Here is a 14,976-nt window from a genome sequence, read left to right as displayed (position 1 = left end):
TGATGCCAACATAAGGCCAGCCATGGAATGATTGTGCAGTTCTGTGTTGACGCAGTAATAATATAATGAGGACAAGTCTTGATGATACCAACACAATAAAATGGAATGTACGATGTTATGGAACAGCACAAGTTAAGTACTAGTTAACAAGAAAATATTATAAGGAACAAAGACATTGACATTTCAGTGAAATCCCTTCAAAATAAATATTAAAGAATATTAGTTTTCTTCTATGGCAGTATGTATATAATTTATATTGGTTTCAGCTGTGGGGCTGTTATCCACAACTGGATATCAAACCTAGACAGAATATACTACTTAACTTTACTGTGTAATGCAGTAAATGTATATTTTATTAGTAAGAACAAGAGTAAGAGTGATTATACATGGCCATGACACTGCTTCAAAGTAAAACACCAATGCCTTGCTCCATCTCGAAAGATAGCCACGCCTTTGCATCTAAGCAAGATGAACGATGAGCTTGCAATGATAGAGACCTTTTTTAATACCTTGGACAATTATTCACGTCTATCATAAGCTCACCGTTCATCTTGCTTTGATGCAAAGGCATAACTACCTTTCAAGATGGGGCTGGGAACTGTGAATAGGACTATTAGAGTGCATGCCACTCAGGAATTCACTCTGGTATGAATGAAACAAAGACTCATAGATTCTGCTCAATTAAATCAGTAATATCCAATAATATTATGATTTGACATGTATATCTATTCTATATTTTGTATGAGATAGCTGCAATATAGACATTACGTCTTTAGTTTTGTTTCACAGACAGAGTGAAGGCATTAAACCCATCTAATAGATATTAGTCTAATACACAGTTAGTGTAGACCTTAATTCCATTGTTTTCTTTTGTGTCTTTTTCACTATTACATGTTGACTAGGTAATATATATAGTATGAGTGGCCGTGTTGTACCAGATATACAACCACGAGGCATAGCTGAGTGATTGTATATCTGATACAACACGGACACGAATACTGTATATGACTTATCAAACGTCTAGCTTAGTTCCTTTGTGTTTCACTAAAATTTTCAAAATTAAAGTGAATTTGGCCAAGAAAATCCAACTTAAAGTTTATGCAAATGAACACAGTTTTGTATCAGATTTACAACACTCTTCGTGATTTCTGATGTGTTTTCCTTATGAATTATGAATGAGTTTGATAATATTTTTTATTTGACGGGTTTAATGCCTTCACTCTATATTGGTGTGCACTCTACTGTATACTACTATGTACATATTATGCTTATCCATTTTATCATGGGACAAGTTAAATCACTTTTACCTAATGGACTGTGTCTGCACAATAGACAACAGAAATATGGCGATGAATTTGAATATCTACTCTGCACTGACTAGGGACTGTCACTAGCCTCTCTTTAGATTCAGTGTATTGTCTCCATCACAAGATCTTTTTGACTGGTTAGAAAAAGCCATATAAATAGCTGCCATCTTGGTTGAATTTAGCAAGTATTGTCCATGAATTATTTTGTCACATGAACCAACATGGCTGCCATATCTTGTTACTATTTCACTCGACTGGGAATGATTTAAAACTAAATTAATGAAAATGTACAGTGGTTAAACTCAAAAATAAATAATTTAAAAAAAACTAAAGAGAATTTATGCATAGTCCAAGTAGAATCCTACCTGTGTTCTTTCTTATTCTTAGTCTGCCTTATTCTGGTTTAAACTGATATTAATTTGTTGTGTCTGACTTAAAATTTAAACTATTCATTTACAGATGTTTCTATCTGTGACCACAGATCTTCAGTGAAATAACTCCTTTATTAGTAAAGTCTGAACAGACTAATGTTGTACAATTTTTAAATAGAAGTACAGAAATGTTTTCAGAAAGTCTTTAGTTATTACACAATATTATAAATTTACAATCAAAAAAAAAAAGAGAGAGAAAACCAAATACTATATGCAGCACTGAGTTGTTTGTTTTAAAAGTAGGCAACATCAGACAGTCTTCTAAAAAAGTGCAACTTAAAATGTAATTTCTTAAAGTGATTCTCTAGTTTTGTATGTGTATCTTGGAATTCAAATAATTATGTGAATATGTCTTCATTTTCCTCCTTTACTTCCAGCTGCTTTTTCTCTGGCTGAAAAAAAAAACATGGTGAGCTTAATGCTTTTAGTTCAACTTCATTGTGCTGCATCGCTGCATCTGAAATGTATGAGCACTGCCAAAAGTATCCTTGGCTCAGATTCAAAAAAGAGGCATTGTTGGGCAAAGTCTTATGTTTGCTATGGAAAACACACAAAAACTTTGAAATTATATATATTTAAAGTTTCAGTTTAGTTTTGAATCAGGATTATGTCTAAAATGTAGCTCACTTCAGAATAAATCTTTTCTGCAGTCGTAGAAATTGCCTATGACTCTATATGGTTTCCAAAGGTTTCTGCAGAACACTGCCCGAAAATGCCTCGTCCTTTTTTGTCTGTGCCTGCAATATTTATGAAAGCGCTTGAGCAACTCTGAAATAATTGTCTATTTGGTTACAACACCTTGTAATCTTACCTTCCTTTTCTTCTTGCCTCTTCCTTGCGGCATCTTCTCTTTCTTTCCTAATAATTGCAAGACGAGCCAGGTCAGCTTTTGCTTGGTCTGTTTTGCCTTGTGCATGTAATTTTTGATATCTAATCTTTTCTTGCTGCTTTGCTATTTCTTCTCTGTAAAAAAAATGAGACCACAAACTTATAAATTTGAAGTCATAACAGATTTACCATTGTATGATTAGATGTATTGTCCATTTTAAGAATAAGCAAGGTAAAGATGTTCTTGAGATCAGTATCAAAATGATACATACATACATACATACACACATACATACTCTAACCCTCACTTCTTTTTCGAAATCCCGACAGAGTTGTATAGAAATGGTGGATCCAAAACACTTGGGGGAGGGGGGGGAGTGGCTGTTACCAAAAAGGCATCATATAGCATCCTTTTTAGGCTTACCTTATCCTTTATAATATTGTTTAAAAACAATCAACTCCAAAAGGGGCTAGCTAGACACCCAATCCAATCCCTGGATTTGCTTCTTCCTTAAGAATAATTTCTGGTATACTATAAGCCACCCTAGCAACCAATAGGAAATACTTACCTCTCTCTACGTGAAAGCTGAGTAGATGACGCGGAACTTTCCCCATCAACACTAATATCAGTTACTTTTTTCATTTTTTGTTTCACTCTGTTTGGGTTTTCAATTTCAATGAGCGCGCTAACACCTTTTTTATCATTTCCTTCCTGATAAGAATTTAAAATAAATAAATTAGAATTATAGAATTACAAGAAGTAACATGAAATTGGCAACACTCTTTGAACCAATCACAGTGCAAGAGTTCACTGCCTGTCTATTGCAAGTCCTGTACATGTGCAGTCTATGGTGACAGCCTAGAAGATTTTGTATACCATGCAGTGGCAATGTTATGTCTGATCGTTTTTATTTCATGGCCAATAAGCTCATATGATTGGTTGAAGTAAGTGCTAAATGGTGCTACAATGGATAAAGTATAACAGAATTGTAAGCTCTGCTCCATGGCACCACACTTTCAATGCAAGTCATTTGACACCTGGCCTGGGGGGAAGGGGGTGCAATTGTACCAATATACCCTATTTTTCTCATTCTGTGTTACTATATACCTATCTCAGAAACAATTGGGATCCCCAAAAAAAAGAAAATACTTTATACACATAAATTAGACAAATGTCATCAAAGATATTGAATACTGGAGTTAAAAGTGTTCTGATACCCAGTGTTCTTACCAGGCCGCGCCATTGCGGGATTCACGCATAAAAATCAGAAATGGCGCACAAATGTCAACTCTATGCGCCCCCAAGGGCGCATGAATTATCCAAAGAATACTTCCTGATAGTTATAAAAGATTTATAGTACTTTTGAAATAATAAAAGTCGATAAACAAGGTGAAAGTCCACATGAAACGGCACGAATTGAACATAGCCGCCATTTAGTATCTCACTCGCCAAGAGGTCTGGGACTAGTCTGTGTTAACTGTTTATTGAAGGCTCGAGTATGGCTGCCCAGCGAAATTTTATTTAAAACTGTCTTACATTGTAGATTTGCAACAGTTACTGGCTAAAAACATTATTATTCTTTGTTTTAAGATTTTGGAAATGGCCCATCCAGTTTTCTAAATGGCCCCTAAATTTCAGATTGGTGGGCCCTTTGACACCCTGAAAGAAATTCCTGGTCAGAACACTGGATACCAATATACCCTAAATTCCTGGTCGGGTATGACAATGTTCTGCTCAACAGATAAAATGCCATGTACAGTACCTCTTCAGAAGAACTGTCTTCATTGCTATTATCACCTTCATCATCTGAAGGAATTTCTCCTCTTCTTTCCTAACATGCAAGAAAATAAATTCCCAAAATTGGGTTAGCATCTATATTAAGTTATTTTTTATTTTTTCTGGTGCTTTTGATGGTTTTTCGGAGTTCTCTTCCTTTTCCAAAAAAAGATCCAACATTTTTTTTTGGATTTAGTGGTGAAATGTCATAGGTAAATCCTATTACAGTAGAGCCATTACAGTAACTCAAACCCTGGATATCTCAAATTTCTCATTATTTTGAACTTGAGGCTGTTGAATGTTGACTTGTGTCATTACAATTTTACTCTACATAGCTCGAACTATTCGTTATTTTGATGAAACCATTTCCATCATTATCCCTGGTCCCCAGGAGGTTCATTGAAGATTTCATGATTTGATTTTTGATTTGATGATTTCTGTCACTAATCCATCGCGTTGAATTTTTCTCCTCCACCTCCTAAATTCCACGAGTTCCCCTCCAATAAGAATTAGATAGTCCCCAATTTAGATTTTTAAAATATTTTCGATTTAACAACAAGCTAAAATCTTCTATTGCATCAGCCCAAACCACACAAACATATAAACAAAATATTCAAAAAACTAAAGTGAATGCGGACTCTACCCAAAACATTTTCGTTTAGGCGTGATAGCACCAACTTACTCTCCATTCCTGCTCTCTTTTCGCTTTTTCTAGATCCTGTTTTAGATCTTCTTCATCGGTAAAGTGTCTCCTTCTCCCTTTGTGCGAAACCTTCCCTCGTCCTCCTTCACGCCAAAAGAAAACACAAAAATCAAAAATACAGGAGATTAAATCAATAGTAAAACAAAACTACAAGGAATGAAGATTGAATTAATTACCTCTTCTCGACATTTTGAGCTTTCTAAGACGTAAATTTGAGACAAAACAAGAGAAACTATATAAACAATTTCTTAGATTTTGAACACGTTATATGAACATGAGCCAGCGATGAAAAGTAAAAAGCGGAAATCCACCACAGGTAACCCAAATCAAAAATATCCTCATCAAGGAAAAACATAAATTTTGAAGATAGCTTTTTACGAAAAATTGAAGCTGGATGAATTAAACTACTTGATAGCAAAAGGAATTAATAAATGTTATGCATATGAATCTGATAATTAAGAATTCTGTAACATTATTTTGAATTTTATATGACTGGATTCCCTGTGTTGACCCAAAGGCTTGGTTACATTTCATTCTCGAGTTGCTTCTCAAAAGTTCAAAAGTCGTAAAGTTTTTACGTTTTGTTGAATTTTGTCTCAAATTCTACTCTTCTAAATGAATGCACAGCTGTTTCTGAACACTTTATCTCGTAGTTTGGTTGCCTAAGTCTCTGTGCTAGAGAGCGAAAGGTCTCAGAATGCAGGATATCGTAGCGGGAATCTCCGACATCATGTTGGACATTGAGTTCCAACTCAAGAATCAGATAGGATGTCAACCATTACCATTCCCTGGCATGGACAGTAAGTACATGATCAAACGGCTCTTTAAGATATGAAGTCTTACTGTATATTCCCAATATGTTAATGACTATGACGTAACATTTAATATACGACACTGCAGTCGTTCTGGAGTACAATATTTTAAAAGCATCACCCTTTTACTTGTGACTCACATAAAGGTTCTTGCAAGTTTGATCTCAAAACATGTCAATATTAAAAGTTGCCATAAATTAACTCAAATCCCTTATGTTACATGTACGTCAACCAGTGTAGTCATTAACATATTGGAAATATAAACCTTCATAACTTAAAGACCCAACACTCAAATAACAAAATATTTTCACAATCCACTATTCACTATATCTAAAGAATAAATAAATAAATCACTTTTATTTAAGTGTCTAGTCGTTCTAGCGCTTTCGCACTAATTGGGGACACTTTTCACTCACACGCACTACCACTACATTTAATATTCTATGCACACAACGCTCAACTCACATGTTGATTTTTATGGAGGGAGGAAACCGGAGAACCCGGAGAAAACCCTCGTAGCATAGGAGAGAACAACACATCAAACAAACTCAATTCACATGTGGCGACCGCAGGGCTCGAACCAGCGACCCGACCCGTTGGACTCACAGCGGTGAAAGACGACGTGTTTGCCGCGAACGCCACCCATGCTACCCACACGCCACCCATGCTACCCACAACGCCACCCATGCTACCCACAAGAATCAATTGTGAAAATATTGTGTAAAGGCTTATAAGCACTTTTAGTAAAGGCCTATAAGGAGAGTATTAAGTGGATAGCCTTTTATTCACACAGAAATTATGGAAGTATGCCACTGGTTTCTTTTCTGATTTTAGTGATTAATTTCCAACATTATCCATTCAGAGTCCAGTGCTGCAGTATGCGACTTCTTCGTGAATAACACTTGTAGCAAAGGTGCGTATTGTCCATTCCGCCACACGTCAGGTGAAAAGACAGTCGTCTGCAAGCACTGGTTGAGAGGTTTGTGCAAGAAGGGAGACCAGTGTGAGTTTCTTCACCAATATGACATGACCAAGATGCCTGAGTGTTATTTCTACTCAAAATTTGGTAAGTTATGGTATTCTATTTATAATAAATATTTTTGATCCAAGTTAACCCTGTTTAACCCAGTTCTATTCACAGTCAATATTAATATGGACACCTCACTGCGTTACAGACTCTTATTATGTGACACACTCAATTTCTCGTGTATTTCTACCATTTTTCAAGTGCAATTACAGCGTAATAATACATGGTCTGTGAACCGGTTTTGAAACAGTTTTTTTGCTGATGTCAGCATTTCCTTTGTGCAGCTCACGTCAGTGGTTTGAGCTTGTGTCTTCCAAGTTTGCTTGTTTACAATAAAAATGGATTGTTTTTCATGCACTCTTTCCCAGTTTTTTCTTTGGCCGCTCTCACTCTTAAAATTGTCTGGCTGTAATACACAACTAGCAGTGTAATAACCTCTATTTATGTCCCATTGAAGTTGTATTTCCTCTCACTAACATGGACACCAAGCTAGCTATTTTAGACACTTGCCGTTATCCTGGCTTAGTGATATGCATACATGTAAACCCACTCTTATGTATTTATATAGGAGAATGCAGCAACAAAGAGTGTCAGTATCTGCATATAGATCCACAGTCAAAGATCAAAGACTGTCCTTGGTATGACAGAGGCTTCTGTAAACATGGTATGTAACACTACTTTAAATTGATTAATGTGAATAGGAAGGTGGCAGTGAATATTCACTTCTGTTTTGCTTGTAGGTTGGATCTGGGTTTTGAGTCCTGGGGACACCTGAATTTATTTGATGTGTCATTGTCTCCCCTTCCACTAGGGTTTTTCCCTATGCTTTCCACTTTGACTTACTCCAATAACATCATGAATTGAGATTTGCATGCATAAATGTAAAATTTATTGGTATTCTGGGTGAGAAAGTATTCATGCTGATATTTTTTTAACCCCCTTCACAGAGGGATTATCACCCCAGCCTGCTCTCAGTCTGACCTCTAGCTCAGCTGGTAGAGCATCGGTAGTACAATTCCAAAGGTCGTGGGTTCGATTCCCAGCGAGGTCGGAAATTAATTTTTCCGAACTTAATTCCAAGGGTCTTTCGCCCGGAATAACCTCGTTCCCAAGCACTATAACTTATCTATATTTCTATATCTTCATGTATTTCATAAGTGCTACGCGGTCCACATATTCTCATCAGAGGGATTATAGTATAATTAGATGGTGGATAAATAGGATCGGCTAATATTTCTACTATGTTATTATTCTTAATTTTTGATCCTTTATTGATTAGATTTTTAATAATTATGTTTTGCAGGTCCTCATTGTCGTCATCGTCATGTTCGTCGGGTATTGTGCATTAACTACTTGTGTGGGTTTTGTCCTGAAGGTCCAAAATGTAAACACAAACAGTAAGTATCGTAAGCAGTTTTACTATACCTTTGTGTTTTTTTTTTGTTGGAGATGGCAATCAGGTACAGCATTTTCTAAATTCAATGTCTTTTTTTAATACTCAAGTCCAAGGTTTGAGCTTCCAATAGTCAAGGATGAAGGAGTTGAGAAAAAACTAAACATAACTTGTCACAGCTGTGGTCAGCCTGGTCATAAAGCATCAATGTGTCCTCAGAACCAAATGAAAGAACACAAGGTTGGTAGAACTATAGAGCTTTTAATAAAATACATGTACCATGTACTGGTAAAATAAAGTTGGAATGCTGGCAGTGCACACTTGGCACTGACAGAAGACAGCACTGACAGTAGACGGCACTGACAGTAGACTGTGGCTGACAGAAGAAGGCACTGATGTACTAGACACTGGAAACTGTGCTGGGGTATTTAGTATAGACAGTCGATGCTGAGATTGTGCAAGGACGTTGGTCACTTAGGAAAGAAGGTTGGAAACAGTAGATGGACACTTTGGGTTGGGTACATAAAAAAGACTATGCACTTGACAATTAAAGTAGGCACCCTCCTTAAATAAAGTTTATTGTATTGTATTGTATGGTATTGTAAGAAGGGGTGAGCTGGATACTGGAGATGCCCACTGAAAGTAATATTTTGAAGAGTGCACCCAAGCTACTGAAACAGTGACTCTCAGATTGGCATAATTTCTTTATCTTTTGTATTACACGTACCATGCATTCTTACTGCTTTTTTTTTCTGTTTTCTTCCAGCCCAATACATACATACAACTGAACCCAAATCATACTACCGATCAACAAGTGTTTGGCAGAAGACCACTAGAGACTGTTACATGCTTTAAGGTACTGTTCACCTTCCATTTATTCTTGCAAAGTCATGTAGTATTTGAGAAGTGTTTCTATCTTGGTATATTTCTGATAAAAATGTTGTGTGTCATTATTGTTTAATTAGAGTGCTCATAACTGTGAAGGTTAGGTTATTAAGGCCAGGGGAAAAATCGTTTTCAAACTGGCACGTAAGTGGCATCGTGGACCTGTAATCTTGCACACTTTGCTTGAACAGACATTGTTATTTCTGTACCATAACTGTACCCTGACTATCAAAACTGTCATGTATGATTGGGTGAATCAAACCAAAAAGATTGAACCTGTTCTATGGGAAACCAAGTGTTAGGACATTTAATTATTAACATTGGTCATGAACTTACATTTGCACACTCATAGGAATTTATCTACTCCTCAGAAACCGTCTTAACTTTATAGGCTACCTTCCCATGCAGGTGCCGTAAGTCACCATTCTGTGGGAAGCCAATTCAGTGTCTGCTTACATTTGCACACTCATAGGAAACCTACTCCTCAGAAACTGTTTTAACTTTATAGCCTACCTTCCCATGCAGGTGCTGTAAGTCACCATTCTGTGGGAAGCCAATTCAGATTCTGCTTCTGGAAAACTGTTTGAAGGTTATGCCCTACATGTACCTTAACATGTAGGTGCTGTAAGTCAATACAGTACATTCCCAATCATATAAAAACCAGTGGGAAGCCACTTCAATGTTATGATAATTATAGTATTTGCCACTAGTCATCGATGTTTGTCCATTTATTTAGTATATGTACAACAAGGAAATCTGCTCATTGGGAAACCAATTTATTTAATAAACCATTTTGTAAGAAGCCATTTCTATGTTACGACTTACAACTTACCTAGCACATAACCTTAGACTCAGTATCAACTGAAAGTATTAACTATTTTGTTTACAGTGTGGTGACAAAGGACATTATGCTAACAAGGTATGTGAACATGTTGGTTGAAAAAGACCATAATGGAGTGATTACTGGTTACAGGTAGCCCAAACTACAGTAGACTGAATTCATGTGTCAGATTTTGACAGCCATAGCATATATAGACCCTAATGACATTTCATACCTAAACTACAACACAATTCTTTTTATACTCAATGTTAAAAAGTCCTTTGAGCAGCTGCAGATCCAGGATTTTAATGGCTGCCATGCAGAAAAGCTTGCACAGTGAGCTTCCAAAGGGGGTTCCAATTTCATTCTACTGAGCATAAAGACATGATCAGCTGGCACAAGGGGGGGTTCCGGGGAACTCATGGAACCACCCCTGGATCTGCCACTGAAGAATGAACTTCTTTGACGATATGGTGGCCATCTTGTCAGGGGGCAAAACAAAACACAAAATAATGACAGATAATATCTAGAGTTTCATGTGTTTGTCTTTTTTATTGGTAAAGGTGATGGATGTGCCATCTAAATTCATCTTTCATTGTATTCTCTTGTGGTGAGCTGTTAATATCAATACTGTAACAAAGATTCATTTGCCCCCTGAATGGCCCATAATGCTTTGCAATCCAAGATGGCCGCCTCATCGTCAAAGTAGTTCATACCAAACATGGACAATACTAAAAATAAGCACAACAAACAAGCTACCAAAAGGGATCCTCGAAGTGTATACTAGTGAAACGTCCGTGTTTGAAGCCCAAAATAATTATTGTGTCATGGAAACAAAAAAAATTTGAAAGAGAAAAAACTAATGGAATTGTTTACTTGTCTTTAACAGTGCCCAAAATCAAGATCAGAACTGATTGGCTGATGTCGATAGTACAATGAACAAGAGAATAGCTCGTTCGTCCTCATGCTCAACACCAACCAAGACAGCAGATGGACCACTTGTCAGATAAAAATATTTAGAAATTATTATTATTGTTATAACTTAGCGGTCCACGGTTGTTGCTGTTTCATGATATCGCGTGCTTTATCTCATGAAATTTAACCAATACACCTCTTTAGCTTGAGCGCAATGTGTCATTCCCTAGAGTATTATTTCTTTGTTTAACGGTTGCGCATTAGAAGACACATGAATATATGGATATGACTCAAACAAAAAATCCTACTTTCAAAGGAATGACACATGGCCTGAAATGGGAATACATTATAATTATGTCCAAGGTAAAGAGATTTAGTATTTTAATTACATTTTTTATCAAGTGGAAAAGTTAACCAATCAGTGATGACATTTCAGTCACTACCGCTCAATATCGATATCTCAGTGGCAGACTATATTTTGTAGGTATCAAGGGTGGCGTAGTGAAAGCACACTCACCTCTTGGATCTTGGATTCAATACCTGGACTCGTCATCAAATACAAATTCGATGTTTTTTCTGAAATTTATGGTTTTCCTCCCTCCGCAAAAACCTTACTTGCTAAATTTCTATTCTATCTGTGACTTAGCCGTGCCCTGACTTTGATCAGCCCAGAGGTTGTTACAGGGTTCGATCTGTGAGTTAGCCATGCCCTGACTTTGATCAGCCAAGAGGTTGTTACAGGGTTCGATCTGTGAGTTAGCCATGCCCTGACTTAGATCAGCCCAGAGGTTGTTTCAGGGTTCGATCTGTGAGTTAGCCATGCCCTGACTTAGATCAGCCCAGAGGTTGTTTCAGGGTTCGATCTGTGAGTTAACCATGCCCTGACTTAGATCAGCCCAGAGGTTGTTTCAATATCGATAAAAAGAAATTATAAAGATACGGAAGTATCCGGTCACGACATGGTCACGCAATATCAGGTGTTTCAGTCTCTTGTATGAAAGTAAAAATTATTAATTTGGTAAAAAATATTGCGTGCGTTTTCGTGAATCACGGGATTATAGCAACATTTCCGTGGACCACCAACAGAGTAACTTATTTTTATCATCTGTCGATATTTCATAGCCGCCATATTACATGGAATTAACAAAAGACTTGTCAATGAATTCTTTTGTTATATCACCCAACATGGCCGACGTGTATAGAGGATATTACATGGGCGCGCGGAGATACGAAATTTATCTTCGAGTGTTGAAAAGATCTCTCACGAGTGAGCGCAGCGAACGAGTGAGAGATTTTCAACACGAGAAGATAAATTGCGTATCTCCGCGCGCCCATGTAATATTCTGTTTATTATGTAGTGTTTAAAACACGATCTACGAGTTTTTTGAACTGCTTAAAACACTCACGAACAATTTATGAGATTTTGGTTCAACTGGAGCCACCATACACGTCACGAACATGGATTTTTATACTTCGATAGAGATTTGACGTCATGGGCATGCGCAACCAGATTCAATAGAAGCTCCCACACGTTGGATATTGCGTGCCAAGGCAAAGACAGGCACGTTAGTCAAAGATCATTAGGGTTGACTATGACCTTGATGAAGCTCTATGTCTTCATCTAAACTTGGATGCATACTTCATCCCTGATGAAGTCATCCTCATAGTATTCGAGTGGTCTTTATGTAAAGGATCACATGTGTCTTTATATAAAGACACATGTGTCTTTATATAAAATCACTTGAATACTAATGAAGAGGACTTTATCGGGTATAAAGGCTCATGCACGTGACGTGTATGGTGGCTCCAATTGGACCATAAGCTTATGAATTATTAATGAGTGTTTTAAATAATTATCAATGAAGTATGTTTTGGCTTTTTCAGGCAATTCTTTCCGTGTATTTTTGAATAGCCATCGCAATGGTGTTATTTTCACACGTGAAAATAACATGTTATTTTCACGTGTGAAGATATCAATTTTTCGAAATAGAGAAAAATAGATATTTCATTGGTAATTATATAATAAATTTTGTTATTTCACTCCCCTGGGAATAATTGAAATACAGCAATTATTCGAGTAGTTTTATCTAAGTTTTCAGATGAAAACTTGCTTCCGTGTGAATTGGTAGAAAAGTGGGCAAGAAGAAGTACATTGGAAGTAAGCAAGGATGGCAAAGGAATGTACAAAATAAACATATTTCTTGCCTTGCCTTGCCTTGCCTTGCCTTGCCTTGCCTTTCTTTTCTTATGCAAGCAGACAAAATTCAAACTTCCCTTAATCTAAGAATGGACTACGTACATACAGCATTCTATGCTTAGAAAAAAGAAACAAAAATAGCTCAAGACCTTCTATTTTTGTTCTACATCAAATATTCATAGTTTCCTGAAGATATCTGTGAGAAGTTCCCGATATTCTAGAAGTTCGGTCGCCTAAACTGGTGGGTGTCTTTTGTCCCTAAAATACACCGAATTTACCAGAACTAACCTTTCATTTATTCATATTATAATGTCCTTTTATATAGAGTGTTTATCTACTCCTTTTTGAATAAATTAGCTATAAAATAGAGTAAAAAAATGCGTCTTTAAAATCAAAAAGCGAAACAGTTTTCAGTCGTAAACACAGAGCGATATGCTGAAAAACGACTATTATTTTTTCTTTTCTTTTTTTCCAAAGCCCACTTTTTTCACTAGCTTGTAGGCATAAAAACTGATTTTTTTTAGCTTAAATATTAAGCGGATGTTAGTAAAACTTTTAGCTAAAAATGTAGCGGCTTTGCGAGAAAAGTCACAAAAAGTTTCACGAAAAAGTTGAAATTTTCTGCTTTCACCTTGTATTATACCGAGTAACCATGTAAAACTTTCTTGGTCAAAAAAAAAAAAAAAAGCCGAATATCTCGTAGGGCTACTCTACTATTGTAGTTCAAACTCATGTAGTGCAAAACCAAGGTTTTAACTGTGACAGCCGTCACTGAGAATGCTCTCTGTATTAAATTAATCTGCGATGTAATAAAGCAATTCATTTTGATTTTTAAAGCATTGTTATAAGTTACAGACAATTTGTTTCCGCCAAATTCTTTAGACTTCATTTATCCCAACGCTTAGCTCACAGAGTATAAAAATGTTTAACAGTGCCTCCGAAGCAGCACCGTCAGACTCGAAAGATTGACAGCCCCGGCATTTTATTTTATTTACTTGTAGCTGAATCTTGCGTGCAACGAGGCAAGTTTCACGGGGGTGTTACACAGTGCAATTTTGTCCTGAAACTTGTTCGCGACACAAGTTTCGATTGCACGAGTGGAAAGCAGTCCTACTTTTCGTGAAACTTTCTCGCGGCGAAAGTTTCGCAAAGTGTTACGCGGTGCAATTCGTTCTGAAACTAGTCTCGCAACAACGAAAGCAAGGGAAAAGACGATTTTGAACAAATGAAATTTATAAAACAGGCTACGAAATCAAGAAGCGGGTAAATGGAAACAAAAAAACAAGTATTAATTAGATTCCGTGATGACGTGAGCCGCTGTTGTTAACAAAGAACCAAAACAATATTTTATTTCAACGGTCTCTGGTCGTACTATGTATGATTAGCAATGATTAGCATATGGCGCTCCCAACTGACCTAATGAAAAAGCTGGGATTAGGCCAGATTAGGACTTACATTATTATTGTTTGTATTTGAATCTCAATAGAAATTTCTTGAATAAACGGCTTTGTTTAGCTGTTCCTAGTGGTGGTTGCATGAGAATATGTTATGTTTGTGGTATTCTTCGATGGTACCTTACCTCATCACTGCCAAGTTGGGGGTATTTAACAAAAGACTTCTCATTACCATCCATTGGTAATCGCACCAAGATGGCCGCGACTGCTTTTTTTGTCTTTTGACCCTTGGGAATGTCGGCTTGCAACCCATCAATAGACCTCCTCGGCTCTGACGTAATGTTCCCATTTCAGACCACATGTCATTCCCTAGAGTATCATTTCTTTGTTTAAGGTTTGCGTTCGGTTGCACATGAGAAGACACACGAATATGGATACAGCTCAAACAAAGAATCTTATTCTCAAGGGAAAAACATGCGGTCTGAAA

The 14,976-nt window shown here is 36.8% G+C and overlaps 2 protein-coding genes across 2 annotated transcripts; one reads left to right on the top strand and one right to left on the bottom strand.

The window, feature by feature from the left end:
* Positions 1 to 1,176: 1,176 nt before the first annotated feature.
* LOC116298913 (uncharacterized) lies at positions 1,177 to 5,325 on the bottom strand. The gene is made up of 6 exons (XM_031707493.2): positions 5,223 to 5,325; positions 5,026 to 5,129; positions 4,330 to 4,398; positions 3,136 to 3,278; positions 2,550 to 2,701; positions 1,177 to 2,130 (listed from the first exon to the last, which is right to left on the bottom strand). The coding sequence occupies exons 1-6, from the start codon at positions 5,233 to 5,235 to the stop codon at positions 2,093 to 2,095; spliced, it is 519 nt and encodes a 172-aa protein (XP_031563353.2). The 5' UTR covers positions 5,236 to 5,325; the 3' UTR covers positions 1,177 to 2,092.
* Positions 5,326 to 5,596: 271 nt separating this feature from the next.
* Positions 5,597 to 14,609, top strand: LOC116298914 (cleavage and polyadenylation specificity factor subunit 4). The gene is made up of 8 exons (XM_031707494.2): positions 5,597 to 5,846; positions 6,721 to 6,924; positions 7,454 to 7,549; positions 8,189 to 8,282; positions 8,389 to 8,518; positions 9,045 to 9,134; positions 10,053 to 10,082; positions 10,873 to 14,609. The coding sequence occupies exons 1-8, from the start codon at positions 5,744 to 5,746 to the stop codon at positions 10,903 to 10,905; spliced, it is 780 nt and encodes a 259-aa protein (XP_031563354.1). The 5' UTR covers positions 5,597 to 5,743; the 3' UTR covers positions 10,906 to 14,609.
* The last annotated feature ends 367 nt before the right edge of the window (positions 14,610 to 14,976 follow it).

Source organism: Actinia tenebrosa, unplaced genomic scaffold, assembly GCF_029948245.1.
Source record: "Actinia tenebrosa isolate PJP-AT-01 unplaced genomic scaffold, QUT_ActTen_1.0 PGA_scaffold17__23_contigs__length_9995812, whole genome shotgun sequence".
Lineage (NCBI taxonomy): Eukaryota > Metazoa > Cnidaria > Anthozoa > Actiniaria > Actiniidae > Actinia > Actinia tenebrosa.
This window is presented reverse-complemented; position numbering and strand designations above follow the sequence as displayed.

Coding starts and splice junctions, on each gene's coding strand:
- LOC116298913 (XM_031707493.2), bottom strand. Junction 4,399..5,025: donor AAAGAGAGCAGGAATGGAGA/GTAAGTTGGTGC, acceptor CTTGCATGTTAG/GAAAGAAGAGGAGAAATTCC. Junction 2,702..3,135: donor CAGCTTTCACGTAGAGAGAG/GTAAGTATTTCC, acceptor TTTTTTTTACAG/AGAAGAAATAGCAAAGCAGC.
- LOC116298914 (XM_031707494.2), top strand. CDS start 5,744: ATGCAGGATATCGTAGCGGGAATCTCCGACATCATGTTGGACATTGAG. Junction 7,550..8,188: donor CAGAGGCTTCTGTAAACATG/GTATGTAACACT, acceptor TATGTTTTGCAG/GTCCTCATTGTCGTCATCGT. Junction 10,083..10,872: donor AAGGACATTATGCTAACAAG/GTATGTGAACAT, acceptor TGTCTTTAACAG/TGCCCAAAATCAAGATCAGA.